The 20,020-nt window shown below is 39.2% G+C and overlaps 3 protein-coding genes, 1 non-coding gene and 1 pseudogene across 4 annotated transcripts; 3 read left to right on the plus strand and 2 right to left on the minus strand.

Moving 5' to 3' along the window:
- Positions 1-987: 987 nt before the first annotated feature.
- LOC113348144 (putative ABC transporter B family member 8) lies at positions 988-6,472 on the plus strand. Its single transcript, XM_026591849.1, has 8 exons — positions 988-1,338; positions 1,431-1,485; positions 1,595-1,773; positions 2,782-3,239; positions 3,334-4,054; positions 4,134-5,426; positions 5,512-5,927; positions 6,023-6,472. The coding sequence occupies exons 1-8, from the start codon at positions 1,114-1,116 to the stop codon at positions 6,372-6,374; spliced, it is 3,699 nt and encodes a 1,232-aa protein (XP_026447634.1). The 5' UTR covers positions 988-1,113; the 3' UTR covers positions 6,375-6,472.
- Positions 6,432-6,503, minus strand: TRNAC-GCA. Its single transcript has one exon. It is a non-coding gene; the product is annotated as a tRNA-Cys (tRNA).
- A 2,586-nt stretch (positions 6,504-9,089) lies between these two features.
- On the minus strand, positions 9,090-12,318 carry LOC113351458 (annotated as a pseudogene).
- A 1,627-nt stretch (positions 12,319-13,945) lies between these two features.
- LOC113351459 (putative ABC transporter B family member 8) lies at positions 13,946-14,556 on the plus strand. The gene is made up of 2 exons (XM_026595439.1): positions 13,946-14,172; positions 14,268-14,556. The coding sequence occupies exons 1-2, from the start codon at positions 13,946-13,948 to the stop codon at positions 14,554-14,556; spliced, it is 516 nt and encodes a 171-aa protein (XP_026451224.1).
- A 106-nt stretch (positions 14,557-14,662) lies between these two features.
- LOC113351460 lies at positions 14,663-16,100 on the plus strand. Its single transcript, XM_026595440.1, has 3 exons — positions 14,663-15,275; positions 15,383-15,829; positions 16,066-16,100. The coding sequence occupies exons 1-3, from the start codon at positions 14,663-14,665 to the stop codon at positions 16,098-16,100; spliced, it is 1,095 nt and encodes a 364-aa protein (XP_026451225.1).
- Positions 16,101-20,020: the final 3,920 nt, after the last annotated feature.

Raw genomic sequence — 20,020 nt, forward strand, 5'->3', positions numbered from 1 at the left:
GCTGGGAACTCCTCATAAAAAAATTAATTTAATATCGTGCGAGGAGATGGTCTACATATCACATATTACACTGATAAGAACAGACACTACACTTATCTTAGCTTACATGCGGCTTTTGCACCAATCCTAAGGTTTTATTTAACGGCCACACTGCTAACAAACTCCTTGATGCAAATGCATGGGAATATTTTTCCTTTATTCCGCTTTGCAATATAACTCATGGTATGATCACGAAGCATTACAACTTTTTTGTCCTTAATTAGCCATATCTTGGAGTTAATCAAACATTATTAAAAAGTAATGAATATAGAAATGTGGGGATAACAACATATCTTCTGTGCAATCGCAGCAATTTCTACAGTTCAACCATCTGGCCTTTTACAAAAGAAAAAAAAAAAAACTATGTGGCCTTTGATTCTAATATTTACATATGGGCCATACGGCATTTGCACCAATCCTAAGGTTTTGTGTTAATGGTCATTGCAGCTAACAACTCTTTAATGCAGACGCACAGCACGGGTATATTTGATCTGCTTTGCAAAAGCTAATGGTATTGATCAAAAAGCATTACAAGTTTTTGTCCTCACCTAACCATAACAAAGGGTTCAACGTTCAATCTTTAGCCAAAAGTATAACTAATATAGACATGTGGAGATATAATAGTTTATATTTATATCACCTCAGGATATCAATGCAAAGCTAAAGCTACTTAGCTGAGCTAGCTAGACAAGTATGACACCACGAATTAGAGTTTTATAATTATAAAATTAACTTTTAAAAGGTGCAAAACGACCCAATTTAGGGTTGCAATCAATAACATTCTCGAGTAGTGACCAACTGACCACCCCATGCATAGATGTTTCTCCATAATTTAATATTTTGAATCGAAAAGCAACTTAGAAAAAAGAAGAAAACACAGTATCACAAAGTATATGTAACCAACCCTACATATAAAATAAAGCTTATGAGCTATCACGTAAATACTAATGCATTCATACTCAATATATGATGCATGATTAATTAGCAACTATAAATCTACTTGATTAAGAACTTCCAGAGCGCGCTCTTCGGTTACGATCTTGCACAAACTACCAGCATTCTATTCTTTGTATCATGATGAATAATTCTTCATCCAAAGAGGAGAGTAAATCATTAGCTGTAATATTCAGGTATGCTGATTGGATTGATGTTTTGCTAATGGTGCTGGGTACTATTGGAGCAGTAGGTGATGGCATGTCAACCAACTGGTTACTAGTTTTCGCTAGTCGTCTCATGAATAGCTTAGGGTATGGTAAGACAACCCAAAATAATGGAAATTTCATGACTGAAGTCGAAAAGGTACGTAAGAAAGCCTAACTCCACCTCATTTTTTTCTTTCTTCTTCAGATAAGTACCAGAATTCTCATAATTTTTGGTTTTGAATATTATAGGCCAGTTTGCATTTTGTTTATTTGGGATTAGCAGTTTTGGTGGTGTGTTTTATGGGTAAGTGTTCAGTTTTCAGCATCCAATATATATATATATTATAAGTAATTAGAATCCAAATATTTTTTCATAGACTGATCCTTTTTACTGATCAAATATGTCTACGCAGAAGGATATTGTTGGAGCAGAACAAGTGAACGGCAAGTTCTTCGGATTCGGTATAAGTTTTTGGAGTCGATTCTTAGACAAGAAGTTGGATTTTTCGATTCACAAGAAGCAACCACTTCAGAGATTATTAACAGCATTTCAAAAGATACATCTCTCATTCAAGAAGTTCTTAGTGAAAAGGTAAGAAATGCAAAACTTTCAAATCCCGGGTCATAATTCTTGATCGACCGTTGTTTTAGATGACCTGAAATAAAATCTTACTTTGGAACGGTAGATTCCATGCGAATGAAACCCACCCGAAAAAAAAATGATTTAAAATGAGAGGACGGTTTTGGATTCTTCCTGAGGAACGGCCTGTCAATTTTTTTTCTATATTTTTAAATCTCCAACACGTTAAATTAGTGTAGTGTACGTACGTATTTATAATCGCCCAAGCATGAACATTACGGCTTTTCATTGAGAATTCTGACACATGCATGCATTGGTAGCTAAATAGTATTATTGTGCACGATCTGATTGCCTGGGTGGTATGAACTTTTCCGAACCCATTTTCGCTTCCTACCCCCACTTTTCCCTTTTCACTGCAGATCCTGTAGAATGTAGTAGATGATAAACTAAAGCGGTGTAGGTGTGTCTGTAGCTCATAATGGACTATTATTAATCAAAAAGAAAAAGATAAAGCTAATTAGACCTAAAGTAGATCAAAAGAAAATGCGAAAGCTAAAGTAGTATTTATAGGTATATCAGTATCATGCATTTCCACTAAAAATGTAAAGACAATTTCCCTTTTAGAAAAGCTACAACTTATTCCTTGCCGTCTTTAAATTTTAGTGGGGAGGATCTTCAAATTATACTCCCCCTTTCTGGAAAAGAATTACTGTTGCATTTTTAATGTGACATATTTCTAGGCTAAAACTAAAAAGTGATACTACCTGTTTTCTAAAAACGGAGGTAGTTCGTTATTTTACGAGGACAATAGCTAGACATAAATATACTTCGAGAGGAAACTGACCTGCTAGCCCCTTACTTGGCTCCTTCTCTGGAGCAAGAGCCAGTTAAGAACTCTGTCTTGGCCCTTACTAGTGTGCTTATTTTGTTTACTAAGTATTGAATGTAGTAATGTGACTAGTAATTACTGAGATGATGAGAATTTAACAGTGTGCATGAACTTGATCTCACAAATAACAGGTGCCACTATTTTTGATGCACACATCGGCATTTATCTCTGGACTTGCATTCTCAATGTACTTCTCGTGGAGACTTGCGTTGTTAGCCCTTCCCTTAATAATCCTTCTCATTATTCCCGGTATCATATATGGGAAATACCTCCTTCATCTTTCAAAGAAATCACACAAAGAATACAGTAAAGCAAACATGATTGTAGAGCAAGCTTTGAGCTCAATCAAAACAGTTTATTCGTTCACGGCTGAAAAGAGGATTGTTGAGAGATATTCAATGATTCTTGATAAAACAGTGAAGCTTGGTATGAAACAAGGTATTGCAAAAGGGCTAGCTGTAGGCAGTACTGGTCTTTCGTTTACGATATGGGCATTTCTTGCCTGGTATGGTAGTCATCTGGTAATGTACAAAGGGGAGAGTGGAGGAAACATTTACGCTGCAGGAATCACTTTTGTCTTAAGCGGATTGTACGTAGTTTTCTATCTATAACATTTATGTGCATATTATGGTTGTCAAGTATTTGAGTACATTTTTAATAACAGATTGCAAAATGTAATGCAGATCTCTTGGAGTGGCGCTTCCTGATCTCAAGTATTTCACAGAAGCTTCAATTGCTGCAACTAGAATTTTCAAGAGGATCGACCGGGTTCCTATAATTGACGGGGAGGATACAAATGGTCTGGTATTAGATCAAGTACACGGTGAAATTGAATTCGAGCACGTGGAGTTCACATACCCGTCCCGGCCGGATTCAATTGTTCTCAGAGATTTCAATCTTAAGGTTCAGGCAGGGCAAACAGTTGCACTTGTGGGGGCAAGCGGGTGCGGAAAGTCGACTGCAATCGCATTGTTACAAAGGTTTTATGATTCAGATAGTGGAGTAATAAAGATTGATGGCGTAGATATAAAGAAGCTGCAACTGAAATGCATAAGGGGGAAAATGGGTCTTGTTAGTCAGGACCACGCATTATTTGGAACGTCGATAAAGGAGAACATCATGTTTGGAAAACCAGATGCAACCATGGATGAGATTATAGCTGCAACTATGGCAGCTAATGCTCATAACTTCATAAGGCAGTTACCAGAAGGATATGAAACTAAGGTCGGTGAACGTGGAGCTCTTTTATCCGGTGGGCAAAAGCAACGAATTGCCATCGCTAGAGCCATTATCAAGAACCCCTCAATTCTTCTTCTAGATGAAGCAACTAGTGCATTAGATTCAGAATCTGAAGCACTAGTCCAAAATGCCCTTGATCAAGCCTCTACGGGAAGAACAACATTGGTACGTACATATTTGCTCATATTTGCTAGTTGCGCACCTTAGCTATATACTCTCACATTTTTGTACCTCATATTATCAGGTTGTCGCACACAAACTTTCAACTGTAAAAAATGCAGATCAAATTGCGGTTGTCAGTGGAGGTTGTATTATCGAAAACGGTTCTCACAGTGATCTCATTAGTAAGAAAAATGGCCAGTATGCAAAACTAGCAAAATTACAAAGGCAATTTAGTGTGGATGATCACGAGATGGCGGTATCCGAGTTTCGTTCTTCAATTACTAGAAGTAGTGCAAACCGCTTAAGCTTAACGAGATCAAGTCCTGCTTCTTCCTGCTTCGCTTCTCCATTAGCCTTTGACAACACATCCATCGCACCCTCTTATCCTCCTCCATCTTTTAGACGCCTTTTATCTATGAATTCTCCGGAATGGAAACAAGGCCTAGTTGGCAGTCTCTCAGCGGTAGTTTTTGGAGCAGTGCAACCAATATATGCCTTAACAGTTGGTGGTATGATTGCTGCATTCTTCATTCAAAACCACGACGAGATGAAAGCGCGTATACGTACATATACATTAATCTTCTCATCCCTCACCGTCGTCTCCATCATAGTAAACCTCATCCAACACTATAATTTTGCGTATATGGGTGAACGTTTAACCAGAAGAATAAGATTGAGAATGTTAGAGAAGATCCTCACCTTCGAAGCCGCTTGGTTCGATCAAGAGCAAAACTCTAGCGGGGTACTGTCTTCTCGTCTAAGCAATGAAGCTTCGTTAGTTAAATCACTAGTTGCCGACCGGGTTTCTCTGTTACTCCAAACTTCGTCATCTGTCACTATAGCCATGATTATGGGTCTATTCGTAGCTTGGAAGCTCGCATTGGTCATGATTGCAGTTCAACCATTAACAATTTTGTGCTTTTACACTCGCAAAGTTCTACTCTCTAGTATATCCACGAATTTCGTCAAGGCACAACATCAAAGTACTCAAATTGCTGTTGAAGCTGTGTACAATCACAGAGTTGTGACCTCCTTCGGGAGCGTTGGCAAAGTTCTCCAGATCTTTGATGAAGCTCAAGAAGAGCCAAGAAAAGAAGCGACAAAGAAATCATGGTTTGCAGGTATAGGGATGGGCTCTGCATTATGCCTTACTTATATGTCGTGGGCATTGGATTTTTGGTATGGCGGAAAGCTAGTTGAGTCAGGTCAGATATCTTCTGGAGATGTTTTTAAGACCTTCTTCATATTGGTAAGCACCGGCAGGGTTATTGCCGAAGCTGGGAGCATGACGTCTGACTTAGCAAAGGGTGCGACTGCTGTTGCATCAGTGTTCGAGGTGCTAGACCGGAAATCCTTGATTGAAGGACCTTGTCAGGTAGACGCGCACTTTTACTTCTCAGTCTACAAAACCTTTTCCATAATTGCAAATGCAAATATGTAATAAATCAAAGTTTTCGCAGGAAAATGACAGCGCGGACTCGTCGAAATTAGAGAGAATTTCTGGTGCAATAGAGATAAACAAAGTTGATTTCGCGTACCCAAGTAGGCCTGACTTTTTAGTGTTGCGCCAATTTTCTTTGAAGGTGAAGGCCGGTACAAGTATTGGTTTTGTGGGAAAAAGCGGGTGCGGTAAATCCACGATAATAGGAATGATCTTAAGATTTTACGATGTCGAGAGAGGTGTGATCAAGGTAGATGGAGTTGACTTGAGAGAACTTAACCTAGCATGGTACAGAGGACACACTGCACTGGTTAGTCAGGAGCCTGTTATCTATTCAGGTACCATACGCGATAACATTGTATTTGGGAAGTTGGAGGCATCTGAAGCTGAGGTGGTTGAGGCTGCTAAAGCTGCCAATGCACACGACTTCATCTCGTAAGTTACTCGCATTATGTTCACTTTATATATACTTGCATACACAATGCACATATTTGGAGCTTTCCTGACAGAATTATCCTTTTTATGTTCAGAACTCTGAAGAATGGTTATGAAACTGAATGCGGAGACAGAGGAGTGCAACTATCAGGAGGGCAAAAACAGCGGATAGCCATAGCAAGAGCGATCATTCGAAACCCAACTATTTTGTTACTTGATGAAGCCACTAGTGCTCTTGATGTACAGTCAGAACAGGTTGTGCAAGAAGCGCTAGACCGAATAATGGTAGGGAGGACAACCATTATAGTGGCACATCGGCTCAACACAATCAAGAAACTTGATTCCATTGCTTTTGTTGGTGATGGTAGGGTGGTCGAGCGTGGTACCTATCAAGAGCTGAAGAGTAAGAGAGGAGCTTTCTTTAACTTAGCTAGTCTTCAAAAATGAAATGTGTAAAATGAACGGGTAAACTTACTTTAAAGTTTATAAAAAATACCGGTAACAAGGGCCCAACCGGGTTCGAACCGGTGACCTCTTGATCTGCAGTCAAATGCTCTACCACTGAACTATGGACCCTTGTGGTTATACTGTTGCAGAATTTTATATCTGTTCTTGTTAATTTTAAAGAACGTTATGACCTAATGATTCCTGCCGTGAACAAATCCACGTGCACTAGTTATGCTGGGAGATCAATGTGGAAATGAGAATCAAGGAATATCTTGCATGATCAAAACTTTCTCCTTCCGTTTCCGTTGCATCTGTCGTGAAGAAATTGCAACTATACTATGTTTTGAATATTAGAGGCATTTCAAATTACAGTAAAAACTCCATATATTAATATATTTGAGACCTAACAAAATTATTAATATATAAAGGTTATTAATATATGGAGGTTATTTTCTATATGATTTTACAAGTTTGGACCAATTTTTTATTAATATATAGAGTTTATTAATATATGGAGTATCAATATATGAAGTTTTTACTGTATTGTTTTGAATGCTTGTTACACAATAGGTTATTGTTTTGAATGGTGGTTAATTAGTTGAGATTGGGGATTTGTAGTGGCTAATTAGTTGCGGAAGCTTGAGCACGAAAATCTTCATCTAAACAAGGTCGTTCCAATATTGCTTCAGTCACAGGGATGAAAAAGTGTTTTTTCGTTGTGAAGTTAGAATTCTAAAGTTAGGGTTGGTCTCAAGTAGGGAAGCATAAAGAGAGAGCTCAGAGTAATTTTTGGTTGCAGAAAAATGTTTTGTGACATGTATATACCTTTTCCCTTTGGTTATTTTTCAAGGTTGTGCATATAACTTTTCTGGGGTGACTCAAACGTATTTCCGGGGTGCCTTTGACACATCTTATGGGTGTCTCTATTAATTCCTTTCGGGGGTGCAAATACCACTTTTCGAGCCAACTTCTCCGCAAAAACTAATTTCTCCAAAAACATTTACAAAGACATAAAAATCCATAATAAGTACAAAATCGAGTACCAACAATACATAGAATCGAGATCAAATCATACACAAAAATGTGTCTATCACTCTCCTCATTCCCGAGCTCAGATCCGATGCTCTCAATTGGAGAAAGACTAACTTGCAAAAGTATAGTCAATCCAATTCTCTTCCGAGAATTCTAGAAGAGATTAATGGGAAGAAGGATCCGGTTGTTCCTAAATGCACTTAGAAGTGGACACCAAAGAAAGTCAATGATGCACTGAGTGTGAAAAGGAAAGATCTCCCAGAAAATTCCATTTCTATGGAAAAGGCAGAATCCATGATGTTGAAAGTTAAAAATTTCTTGGGAAAGATGATTTTGGATGTGAAAGGTTCTAAAGGTGATATCCTTCATGATAATCCAAAGGTGAAACACAAGAATTGGTGGAAGAAGAAACGAAATAAGCCAAAATCTATAGATGGTAAAAAATCCATAGGTACAAAAGATTGTGTTTCAGTCACCTGTGGTGAGCAAGATCTTGTTCACCTCAACACAACTTTATTGTGTTGAAAGTGTACCCTCACCTAGAAATGCCCTACTATGAATACGGTGAGGGAAGCACAAGAATTGGGGCGCACATGCATATTGTATTAGGTAAGATATTTAATATTTGGTTAAGCCGTAGAATTCACGTTTGGATTCTTCTAAAAGGTAAGTCTATAAACTTGAGAATTTTTTATGATTTGATTTTTATTTGCTTGATGCCATGATATTTCAAAAACATCTTTGTATTTGCCATTGGTATTCTTATTTTTCACTAAGTGTTTCGGTGGAAACCCGAGTATCATCTTGATTGGTTGTTTAATTATACGCGTTGAAGTTCAATACCCTATCTTTCAGAAGACAAGAAATTTTTCTCTCTACCTTGTTAAGCCCACGCTCCAAAGAGATGATTCCACGCCAAGAGGTTCAAGTATTTTAGTCGGTTCCGAAACCCGACCTAAAAATTAGTAAACAAAGACCTAAAAAGAGTTTGTGAACTTTTGCCCACATGGTACACATACCGGGTTTGCATACCATCCTTTAAAATAAAATCCAGGAACTTTAGTATGTGTATCAAGTATGTATATTGCTCCAGTTCACGATATTCCAAGTTACGCCGGTACACGTACCCAGTATACGTACCGGTCTGTAGATGTCGATTTTATGATAGACTTGTTTTAGCTATAACTTCTTCATCCGAACTCGGAATGACCTCATTTTTTTTGCATTCTCTTTGTCTTTCAATTATCTTCAAGATGCCTTATCAGAGATTGGACTCATATATTAGGCTATTATTAATTTATTATCTTGTCAAGAAATTGCATTACTTGAATAATCCAACTTAAGCATATGAATCAATAAATAAGTTCATTTTTACAGGGTCTTTTAAATGGTTGGACTTGGGGAATTCTTTACATTAGTTTGACTTTGAAAATAATTGTGTTGGCTTTTTAAGCTAAATGAGGTGGGAGTTCACTGTGGAAGCAGCAAAAAAAGGAAAAGGCCACTAAATTTTCAGTAATGCTACACTGACGGACGATTCTCTCCCGAAAAATCCCGATACACTCACACAATCCCTGGGCCCACTTAGGGGATTACAGGGGGTGAGTTTTTAGTCCCACCACATGTGTGTTGCGGGAGATTTTTCGAGAGAAATCTCTCGGTACAAAAATCATTTCCACTATTTCACCAGCCCTTGCCAATAAGCCACAGCCAATCAAGTGCTATACCGACAACCAAACCTCCAAGAACACAAATTGTAAGCAAATTCCCCAAAGCATTTTGCTCTGGCCCCTGCAAACACATTTTAGTCATTTAATGAAAACAAAGGAGAAAGATATTGATTCTTAATCTTATAATTAAGCTAAATCACAACATTTTACAATCCATAACTAACCTTATAACCTTGGGGTGCAACAGTAAAGAAGCAAACAGAGAGATAACCGTTGGTTAACCCTAGCAAGGATGTCAAAAGTATCATCCAACCTTGGTCTCCATATTTAGCAGTGAAATAGAAAGCCGGAACAAATGCGAAACGAGAAATGATCGCAATCATAAGGCCTCTTCTTGACTCCAACTTCAAGCTTTCTAACATGGGAATGTATTTCCCGAGTAAATCCGACACATTGAACATTGCTATTAGCACAAGTGCATACCTGAAAATTTTATTCCCGCTCACTGTTAGAAAGTAGAGTTACTAATGGATCAACTAGATGACGAAAAGTTCATACATCCTCATTTGGTAAACGAGTGCTTATGTTGTTTATTTAAGTTTGAAATTCCCATTTTGTAGGGAAAAAAGAATGAAAATGCTCGGAAGAGAAACTAAAGGTATTACTATGTACCCAAGCCATGCTTCCCAGTATCTTCTGCTAAGAACCCAGGGAAAATTGAAAACGTCAATACAGTCGTCAGAAACGCAATAACTGCATAGTCTTTGTTTTCAAGAAGCAACTGCTTATGGCTCAGACGCTCCATTTCATTATTAGAACCCTCTTCAGACTGCAGAGAAATAGAAAGCTCAGAATCTTATGTTGGAAAAAATGTCAAATACTTTTGAGTTTTATTCACATTTGAGTCAAAATGAAAATGACGTACCGTTTCATTTTGTTGTATTTTAATACCAGCAGCAGCTAAATCAGCCATAACTGTTTTTGATCCCTCTGAAGCTGCCTTTGAACGATAATATTTGACAATGGGTAGCTTGGCAAAAACGAATGCGTAGAGCAGTAGACATAGCAATTCAAAGAGCGCGGAGATCACAAGGAACATTACTGCATTTATACGAATATTTTCAAAATTGACTTTGCTCTTTTTATCATAGACAGCAAGAATAAATCAAGTGTAATTGATTATACATACTAGCTCCCACGCGAAGACCATTCTTCGAGTTTTTGAACACTGCTTTAGTACTGATCCTTAAAGCCGAAGTCAGAACTCCTGATGCAGATGAACCAGCCAAGAATGACTGCAACGATTTCCATCAGCAAGACAGAAAACATAAAGAAGCAAAGTGAAATAATTATAAAAAAAAGAAGAGAAGAGAACCCCGTACTTGTATGAACTCAGGGCACATCAAGGAGAGATCGCCAAGCATTCCACCTTCAACACACCCATCGCCAAGTCCAAAGATGACAACAATACAGCACAGACCAATGTATGTCGCAATGCCTCCATTCCCGGAAGTAGCTAAGTCTAACTATAAACAGTCGAAAATAACCGGAGTAGGCAAAACTGAGCAATCAAGAAAGAACAAATATATGACAAATGCGAAGAATAGAATAGAGTACTCACAACTGGAATTGCTAGGGCACTTAAAAAGAAAAGGAGATAGCCGATTTAATTTCGCTTTCTTGTGTTTATTGTGGCCTCGTAGTATGTTAGGATTGAGCTTGTTCCTAGAGTAATTATAACATAAACAACTGTGAAGACCCTAGTAGGATGAAATCTCTGCGGAGGAAGAAAAAATTATAATCAGTATAGTGAATTGTAGTGTTCCTTTTAGTTACTTTTTGGTTTGAAATAATGATCAATGGCGTCGAATAGATAGAACCCAACCACATAGCCAAACTAATTACAAATGACAGGAAATCTTGAAATAAGAAACCAAATCAAGAAACACACATAAGCCTAACAATGCAGTATATATAAAGCGAGTACCTTCAAAATTTATACTTCAACTGCACATCCTTTTTACAAATATATGAAAACAAAAACATGTACCGGGAACAGTGTGAGGTAGTAATCCTCAGCAGTTAACATGCTGTTCCAAACAAAAAGGTGGCCATTTCCTAGAAGCCAACATACTATCACGGCACTTGTTTTCCCCCGGAGCTGTTGATATGAGAAGATAAAAACAAAGTAAGAACTTGACAATTGGAAGAAAAAAAAAGTAAACTGATTCCGGCCGATCCTAATTCCCAAGCCATATCAAGTCTATCGTTTCTCATCATGGATGAGGATTGAAGCATTACAAGAGTTTACATTCATAAACCTTGAAGGCATTATTAGACAGTGAAGACAAATAAGTTTCTTTAGGTAATACTAATCATTAACAACTGGAAGTGAAAATCTCTAGGAAGAAAGTTAAAAAGATGAAGATTATAAATAAAAGAGTATACCTCAGCTCCATTGGTTATTATTGGTGGGATCATCTTCTGGTAACATGAAGAAATGGTAAAGAAGAAGAATAGAAACACTGAAAAATAAGTCAATAGAGATACAAAACACACCCTGCAGACAAGATCCTCGGTTCTCGGTTCCACTGTTGACTTGGGGTTTCTCACGTTTAAGCTACTATTTGGCGTAAAAATAAGAGTGATGTAAGCTATATTTCGTCACCATATCCGTATAGGTGAATTTTGAGTACCCGTTATTGTCCCAGTTCTTACACGAGAAGAGAACATGACGAATAGGTTTAGTTTTGTTATTACGAGCTGCTCCGCTCCGCTGGCTTTTCTAGTGTCTGTGATCTTAAAACATTTTGTAACCTCTGGACAGTTGGTATTTTATTAAAAAAAAAATACATACCCTCTCAGGAAAAAAGAAAGAAGAAAAGAGATCATTTTAGTAAGTGTCCGCCTTCTGTTGATGAGGACTCCTTTTCGACACAAGTAGGTCAACACTTTTATTGGTTTCTTGAGTGAACGGACAAGCAACCACGAGGATATCAGTATTCAAGCCCAAGCCCAGAATGTTTGAATCCTCTAATTTCTTTGAACCTAGACTACAATGGCACTAACTTTTCTACTTGTTCCATGGCCGTATCGAATCTTGCTGCCATCTCCAGAATCAATGACACGAAGGCCGCATAAGGAAGTGCTTCAGAGAACTCAAAATTAACGTTCAGATTTGATGACCGACATTGTCGATAACGTTCAGAGAACTTGTACGGAGCATTCGAGCTAAAAGACATTTGTCTCGAATGCTATATGTCTCCGAGTTTTATGAAAGTTCTCGAGATATCACAACTCTAGTATATGGGAATGTTAGTTGCATAATACTCCCTCCGTCCCACTATTAAGTGATCTATTTACTTTTAGATTTTGTCCCATCATTAAGTGATTTATATCACTAAACAAGGAGATATTTCTAAAATTATCCTTTTAATTGATTATAAGAAATATAAGAAACATACATAATTTGATAGGCATGTTTATATTCGTTGCGTAGGTGTTTTAAAATGTTTTTCAATGTTATGAAGTTTGCGAACATCCGTGGTGTAGTTTGAGAGAGAAATCATTTCAAAATTTCACTAGTTAGTATCCATAATGATATAATTGTAAAAAAATGCTTAAATATACTTGTTTCCCTAGCTTGCCTAATTGTACAAACTTGAACTAGGTCACTTAATAGTGGGACGGAGGTACTATATCTTGATTTTTAGGATACTAAAGTCAAGTCTCAGACTAGGATTAAAACATGGTAGTTAAGTATAGGATATCGCCGTATAGCCACGAAGATTGAAGAACAAACGAATACATTTGCGAGTCATCAATAAATGTATGTGAAGATTGACTTATTATATTTACTCAAAGTATCTAATATCTTGTGAGACTATGTCATGTCATTTTAGTAGATTTTATATTGTAAAGAAGAAATTTCGCGTTCAAGTGTGTCTTAATTTATTCTCGAAACGATTCAAGCAGTGGTTGTTGATTGATCTTTAACAATCTTACACAAGAGCAATTTATTTTTACTAACTACTCCCTCTGTCCCAAATTAGATGAGCTAGTTGTGGTTTGCACAATTCTTAAGGCAAGGAGAAAAGGAGCGTATGTTTAAGTATTTTTTACTATTATACTCTTATGAATAATAATTACTAGATACTTATAAATGATTTATCTCTTAAACTTTACCACGGTTTTTCGTAAACTTTATACCGTTGAAAAGTATTTCAAAACACTTATTTAACGAATATAACTATGACTATCAAATTATACATATTTCTTATAGTAACAATAATCAATTGAAAGGATAGTTTTAGAAATACCCCATTGATTAGTGTGATAGCTCATATATTTATGGGACAAAATTTAAAACCAACTAGCTCATCCAATTTGGGACGGAGGGAGTATATATTGTTTATCGAGGCAGAGCAAAGAGATGAACTTGCTGGACCGGCAATCCTTCTTCATATTGGTTAGCACCGGCAGGGTTATTGCCGAAGCTGGGAGCATGACGTATGACTTAACAAAGGGTGTGACTGCTGTTGCATCAGTGTTCGAGGTGCTAGACCGGCAATCCTTTATTGAAAGACCTTTTCAGGTAGACGGGCACTTTTACTTCTCAGTCTACAAAACCTTTTCCATAGTTGCAACTGCAAAATATGTAATAAATCTAATTTGTTGCAAGAAAATGACAGCACAGATTCATCAAAGTTGGAGAGGATTTCCGGTGCAATAGAGATAAACAAAGTTGATTTCGCATACCAAAGTAGGCCTGAGTTTTTAGTGCTGCGTCAATTTTCTTTGAAGGTGAAGGCCGGTACAAGTATTGGTTTTGTGGGAAAAAGCGGGTGCGGTAAATCCACGATAATATGAATGATCTTAAGATTTTACGATGTCGAGAGAGGTGTGATCAAGGTAGATGGAGTTGACTTGAGAGAACTTAACCTAGCATGGTACAGAGGACACACTGCACTGGTTAGTCAGGAGCCTTTTATCTATTCAGGTACCACACGCGATAACATTGTATTTGGGAAGTTGGAGGCATCTGAAGCTGAGGTGGTTGAGGCTGTTAAAGCTGCCAATGCACACGACTTCATCTCGTAAGTTACTCGCATTATGTTCACTTTATATATACTTGCATACGCAATGCACATATTTGGAGCTTTCCTGACAGAATTATCCTTTTTATGTTCAGAACTCTGAAGAATGGTTATGAAACTGAATGCAGAGACAGAGGAGTGCAATTATCAGGAGGGCAAAGACAGCGGATAGCCATAGCAAGAGCGATCATTCGAAACCCAACTATTTTGTTACTTGATGAAGCTACTAGTTCTCTTGATGTACAGTCAGAGAAAGTTGTGCAAGAAGCACTAGACCGAATAATGGTAGGTAATAGACAATATAATTTTGTTACCTTATTTATCTGGGAGAATATACGATATGCAATGAAGTCTCCTAGATTTCCTGTAATACTATTTATATGAGTTTATGGAATAAGAATAATCAACGGATTCATTGACATCCGACATGGTATCACGAGGCCAAAACCGGCCCTCCTTATTCTTCCTCTAAAAACACCAATAATCATCAATGGCAAATAATCGATCCATACCGAGTAATAAAAACACCATACATCCGGCTTTCGCCGTTTCCAACATCAAAGTTTTGATCCCTGTTACACTAGATATCAAACAAGACGAATACTCTTCATGGGTTCTCCTATTTCAACTTCATCTTCAAGCGCACAACCTCCTTTTTCTTATTGATAGTTCTTCTCCCACACCAGATCTTGACGCTGCCACCATTATACAACTTGACGCCCTATGTCGTCAATGGATGTTCTCCACCATGACCAAAGATCTGATGCTGGCTGTTCTCAAAACTGGAAAAACTGCGAAGGATTTATGGAATCATCTCAAACGTCTCTTCCAAGACAACAAAGGAAACCGCGCTGCCAGCCTTGAAAGTAAGTTTGTAAATCTAAAATTTATTGACGGTAACAACGTTGATGATTATTGTGATAAGCTACAGGCACTCTCCAATCGATTGAGTGACCTCGAGTTTCCAATGGATGAAAAACGACTAGTTATCCAGCTTGTCAATGGACTTCCGGAGGAACATAATACTGTTGCCTCCTTCATTCAACAATCGATGCCATCGTTTGACACTGCTCGATCTCAACTACGCACTGAAGAGATTCGCCGTGAACATCAAATATTCATGCTGCCCTTGCTGCCGGAACACCGCACACCTCCCATCACCTTCCTGTTGCTGCACAGCGTCATCAACAAAGTCCATTCTTCTCTACAGAACAATCACCTCACTCCCTGGATCGCACAGCGTCGTTGCTTCCCAACCCAACAGGCCCACTGCTTTCTCACCAGCAGCCCACTACTGGATCGAACAGAAGCCCACTAATGCCCAACCCAGCAAGCCCATTTCCTCCTTACCCACACTGGGCTTCTCCCTGGAACGCTGCTGCACCTGGCCCATATCCGACTACTCCCTACTGGGCTTCTCCCTGGAATGCTTCTCCACCTGCCAACCGCGGACGAGGACGCCAGAACCGTGGTAGAGGACGGGGTCGTGGCCGCCATCCAACAGCCGGCCGATCACCGCAAGCCTACATTGTTCCGACCACAGACTATCTACAACCGTCAGATATCGCCGAAGCCTACAGCTCTATGAGCATTCGGACACACGATGATGATTTCTATATGGACACCGGAGCAACCTCACACATCACCTCGGATCCAGGTACATTACAAAAAGTTTTTAATTCTAGTAATGTTCGTTCTATCTTGGTGGGAAATGGCAATAACATTCCGGTAACTGCTAGTGGCTCTAAGTACATAAATCTTCCAACTCACACCCTTCACCTCAACGACACCCTTGTCGTTCCTTCCATCATCAAAAACTTAATCTCTGTTCGAAAATTTACCACTGATAATCATGTGTCTGTTGAATTTGATCCTTATGGTTTTTCTGTGAAGGACTTGAGTTCGAGGAAGACTATTCTCCGATGTGATAGTTCTGGGGAGCTCTATCCCATCACCACCTCCGCCGTGCAATCCTCTTTTTCGCCACCACCTCACCAATATTCTCTTGCCGTATGCTCACCTACCGTTTGGCATAGTCGCCTCGGCCACCCTTGCAAAGCTGTCCTCGATGCTTTACGCACAAAATCTTTTATTCAATGTAATAAGGATAATTCTCCCAATCTTTGTCATTCTTGTCAAATTAGCAAACATGTTCGTCTTCCCTTTTATGACTCTCAGTCTACTAGTATTGCTCCTTTTGATATAATTCATAGTGATTTATGGACGTCTCCGTTGAATATAGATACGGGATTTCGTTATTATCTTCTATTTTTAGATGATTTCACCAATTATTTATGGGTTTTTCCACTAAAATTAAAATCCCAAGTCTTCACCAAATTTTTGGAATTCCAATCTTTTGTTCAAACTCAATTCGAACGCCAAATTAAATCATTCCAATGCGACATGGGTCGCGAATTTGACAATTCCACTTTTCACAACTTTGCTAGTAAAAACGGCCTGGTTTTTCGCTTCTCGTGTCCTCACACATCATCTCAAAATGGTAAGGCTGAACGCATGATTCGCCGGATCAATGATATCACTCGTACTCTAATGTCTCATGCCTCCGTTCCTCCCAAATATTGGGTTTATTCTCTTCTTATGGCTGTCTACCTCCACAACATTCTTCCTACTAGACTTCTCAATTTCAAATCCCCAATGTCCATCTTATATAGACGCCAACCCACATATACTCATCTTCGCATTTTTGGTTGTCTTTGCTACCCTAATCTCTCCTCCACCACACCACACAAACTTGCTCCTCGCTCCACTAGGTGTGTTTTTCTTGGTTTTCCACCCAATCATCGTGGTTATCGTTGTCTTGACATTTCCACAAAAAAAAATCATTATTTCGAGACATGTCACGTTTGATGGGAACGTATTCCCATTTTCTATTTCCTCTTGTCCAGGCTCTTCCCATACTCACGACCCACAAACCCATCCTCTCTATTCATTTCTAGATTCCTCCACCTATCCATCACTTGTGCCTTCAAATTCTGTTGAGCCTGTACCCACGCTCACTTCCGCTCCACCTCCTGAACAAGGCCCATCTCCTTAGCCCTTGTACACTCCTCCACACCGCAGGATAACTTATCCCTCTCAGCCCATTTCTACTCAACCCACTTCCACTCAGCCCACTTCTACTCAGACCATTTCCACTCAACCCACTTGGTAGTCCCCGGCAACGGCGCCAAAAACTTGGTAGGCCCGAAGGGGTGTATAAAATTAAGCGCAATAAAAACGGGGGCCTACAGTAATACCGCAAGTGCACGGTCGTCAGTTGTAGCTCGTGCAAGTACGGGTCGATCCACAGAGATCGGGTGTGTTTTGGAGGTGTTTTAGCTAATTGGGTTCCTAAATTGCTATTGGGCTATGAAGCCTTTTGGCTTAAATTGGGCTTTGAGTACTAATGGGTTTGAATGCCCTTTGAATGAATTGGGCTTAGTGGGTTTGTTAACAATAAAATGAACTGAGCTTGGGCTCAGTTATCTTTGAAGTGTAAATGGGCTTTGGCCTTAAACTTAGGCTTTAGATTAAGCCTGAATTGGATTGGGCCTTAATGAATTTGGGCTTTGGTCTTAAACAACTGGGCTTTGGTTAAGCCCACAGTTGACTGAATTGGGTTTAGTTTGATGGGCCTTTGGGATGAAATGTATTGGGCTTAGCTATTGAACTAGGCCTTTGGGGAGGAACTGGACTTGGCTTGGCAGCAGAAGAAGTGGCAGGGCAGCAGCAGCTTGGCATCAGCATCAGCAGCAGCAGCAGCTTCAGGGCAGATAGTGATGCAGCAGGAACTGCAGGAAGGCAGCAGCAGCAGCTGCAAGGGAAGAAAAGCAGCAGCACTGCAGCTGCACAAGCAGTGGAAAGCAAGAGAAAAGCAACAACAGCAGAGGCAGCAGTGTAGCAGAAAAAGGCAGTGCACAACAGAAGCAGCAACAGAGTTGCAGCAGCAGCTGCAGACAACTGCAAGGCAAGTGACAACAAAGCAAATAGCAGCAAAACAGTGAACAAAAGCAAAACAAAACAAGAATGAACCAAGGCCTAAGGCCAAGGGCAGGGATGTGGTGAAGAAACTGAAATGAAGCAAGGCTAAGCAGAATACAGGCAAACAGGAGGTATACTAAAAGAATGGAAGAGAACTAGCTTGCTATAAGCACTAGTTTCTCCCAATGCACAATCAACACTGCATCCTAAGCATACACAGGGAATGGCAAGAAAATCAGCTTGCTTTAAGCACTGATTTCTTCCATTACACAATTAGCACAAAGCTTCAAATGTATCTAGCCTAGCATTCCATTATGTAACTGACAGTGACAGGAGCAACAACAAACATGATCACAACTAACTGAACTAACATTGAACAACATCTAAACAGGACACATGTTAACAGGAGATGAAACTAAAAACATTAACAGAAACATCACACTAAACATGAATTAACAGAACATGAACATTAAACAAGCAGCAAATTGAACTAAAAACATTAAGCATAACAAGTGAACTGTAATTGAGCAAGTGAACTAAAAATTAACAATTTTAACATTTAACAGAACTTGAAAGTTCTGGATGTTGGCTACTCCAAGCATACTCTCTCACACACACCCATAGTCCCAATTTATACCCAATTACATCATTAGGGTTTTCCCCAATTTTCCCCCAAAATCAGTGAAATTAGGTTTTGCAAATTACCTAATTTTATGGCACAATTCCTCCCATGTGCGTCGACCCATTCTTCCTCTGACTCTCCTGCTCCATTCCCATGCTCTAATTGCAACTCTAGGTTACCTAATTTATCAATTTTTCACGCCTAGGGTTTCAGGCAGAGAAGCGTGAAAAAATGAGAAAATAGGGAACTAGAGGGCTAGGGGGGAGATGGGTTTTGGTTGTTGGGTGATAGGGTGATGATGGTGGAGGTGTGGTGGTGGCAGTGAGTTGGTGGCAGAGGTGGAGAAGATGGTGGTGTACGGTGGTTCTCTGCTGTGGAGATGATGGAGGAGAGGCTCGACTGGTTGGGAGAGAAGGGGGGTGTTTGGTTAGGTGGATGGGTTAGGTCGCTAGGGTGTGAGGCGGGTCCATCAAGAGATGATGTTTCGTTAGATGGGCCGTGGGATATGGAGCTGGTAGGTAGATCGGACGGTGATGTGAAGTGAGGCTTGTAGCGACCGCTGGATTATATAATACAACAAAATCAACGATGCTAGATGGAGTTAGGTGTTGTAGTGTTAGGCGGAGATATCAAACTTTGATGCACAGCAAGGGAGCGACCGTTGGATTCAACTACTATCTAATCTGAAGGCTTGGAATTTCAGCGCTGTGGTGCTTGGCAGAGACTTCAGATTTTGATGATCTATGAAGGAGCGACCATCGGATGCTTCTGAGAACTGATCTGACGGCTGAGAACGGAGGCGCTTTTGTGTGTAGAAAATGAGGTTGTGCGCACCATTCTTTGCGGCTTCCTTGCGTAATTTCTCCCGGCTTTTCACTACTTTTCTGCTCTTTTCGCTCCGCGACTCATCCGAACTTTATTTATTACCTAAAAATGCAAAATTAATTAATAAAAATATTTATTCTTGAAAACAATGAAAATACAGAATATGGGATAAAATGTAGAATTAATGCACAAAAGATGAGTTAAAATGCCAACAAAAAGGGATAAATATATACAATATTTGGCACTCATCAAATACCCCCAAACCTGAATTTTACTTGTCCTCAAGTAAAACAAAACTAAGGAAATCCTAACTATACCACTGTCGCTGGTCTCTCGAATGCATTTAGCGTATGCACTAAGCCTTTTAAACCACTAAGTGTCCCTAGTGGACGAGTTGAAGTCTCGTGAAGGTTTACCAGA

Source organism: Papaver somniferum, chromosome 2, assembly GCF_003573695.1.
Source record: "Papaver somniferum cultivar HN1 chromosome 2, ASM357369v1, whole genome shotgun sequence".
NCBI classification, from domain to species: domain Eukaryota; kingdom Viridiplantae; phylum Streptophyta; class Magnoliopsida; order Ranunculales; family Papaveraceae; genus Papaver; species Papaver somniferum.

Bases quoted from the DNA above. Each gene is read 5' to 3' on its own strand.
- LOC113348144 (XM_026591849.1), top strand. From the start codon at position 1,114: ATGATGAATAATTCTTCATCCAAAGAGGAGAGTAAATCATTAGCTGTA. The intron at 1,486-1,594 runs GTAAGTGTTCAG...ATGTCTACGCAG, and splicing joins TTTGGTGGTGTGTTTTATGG to AAGGATATTGTTGGAGCAGA. The intron at 1,774-2,781 runs GTAAGAAATGCA...CACAAATAACAG, and splicing joins AAGAAGTTCTTAGTGAAAAG to GTGCCACTATTTTTGATGCA.
- LOC113351460 (XM_026595440.1), top strand. From the start codon at position 14,663: ATGGCAAATAATCGATCCATACCGAGTAATAAAAACACCATACATCCG. The intron at 15,276-15,382 runs GTGAACATCAAA...TCTTCTCTACAG, and splicing joins ACGCACTGAAGAGATTCGCC to AACAATCACCTCACTCCCTG. The intron at 15,830-16,065 runs GTACATTACAAA...TTTTCTGTGAAG, and splicing joins ACACATCACCTCGGATCCAG to GACTTGAGTTCGAGGAAGAC.
- LOC113351459 (XM_026595439.1), top strand. From the start codon at position 13,946: ATGATCTTAAGATTTTACGATGTCGAGAGAGGTGTGATCAAGGTAGAT. The intron at 14,173-14,267 runs GTAAGTTACTCG...TTTTATGTTCAG, and splicing joins AATGCACACGACTTCATCTC to AACTCTGAAGAATGGTTATG.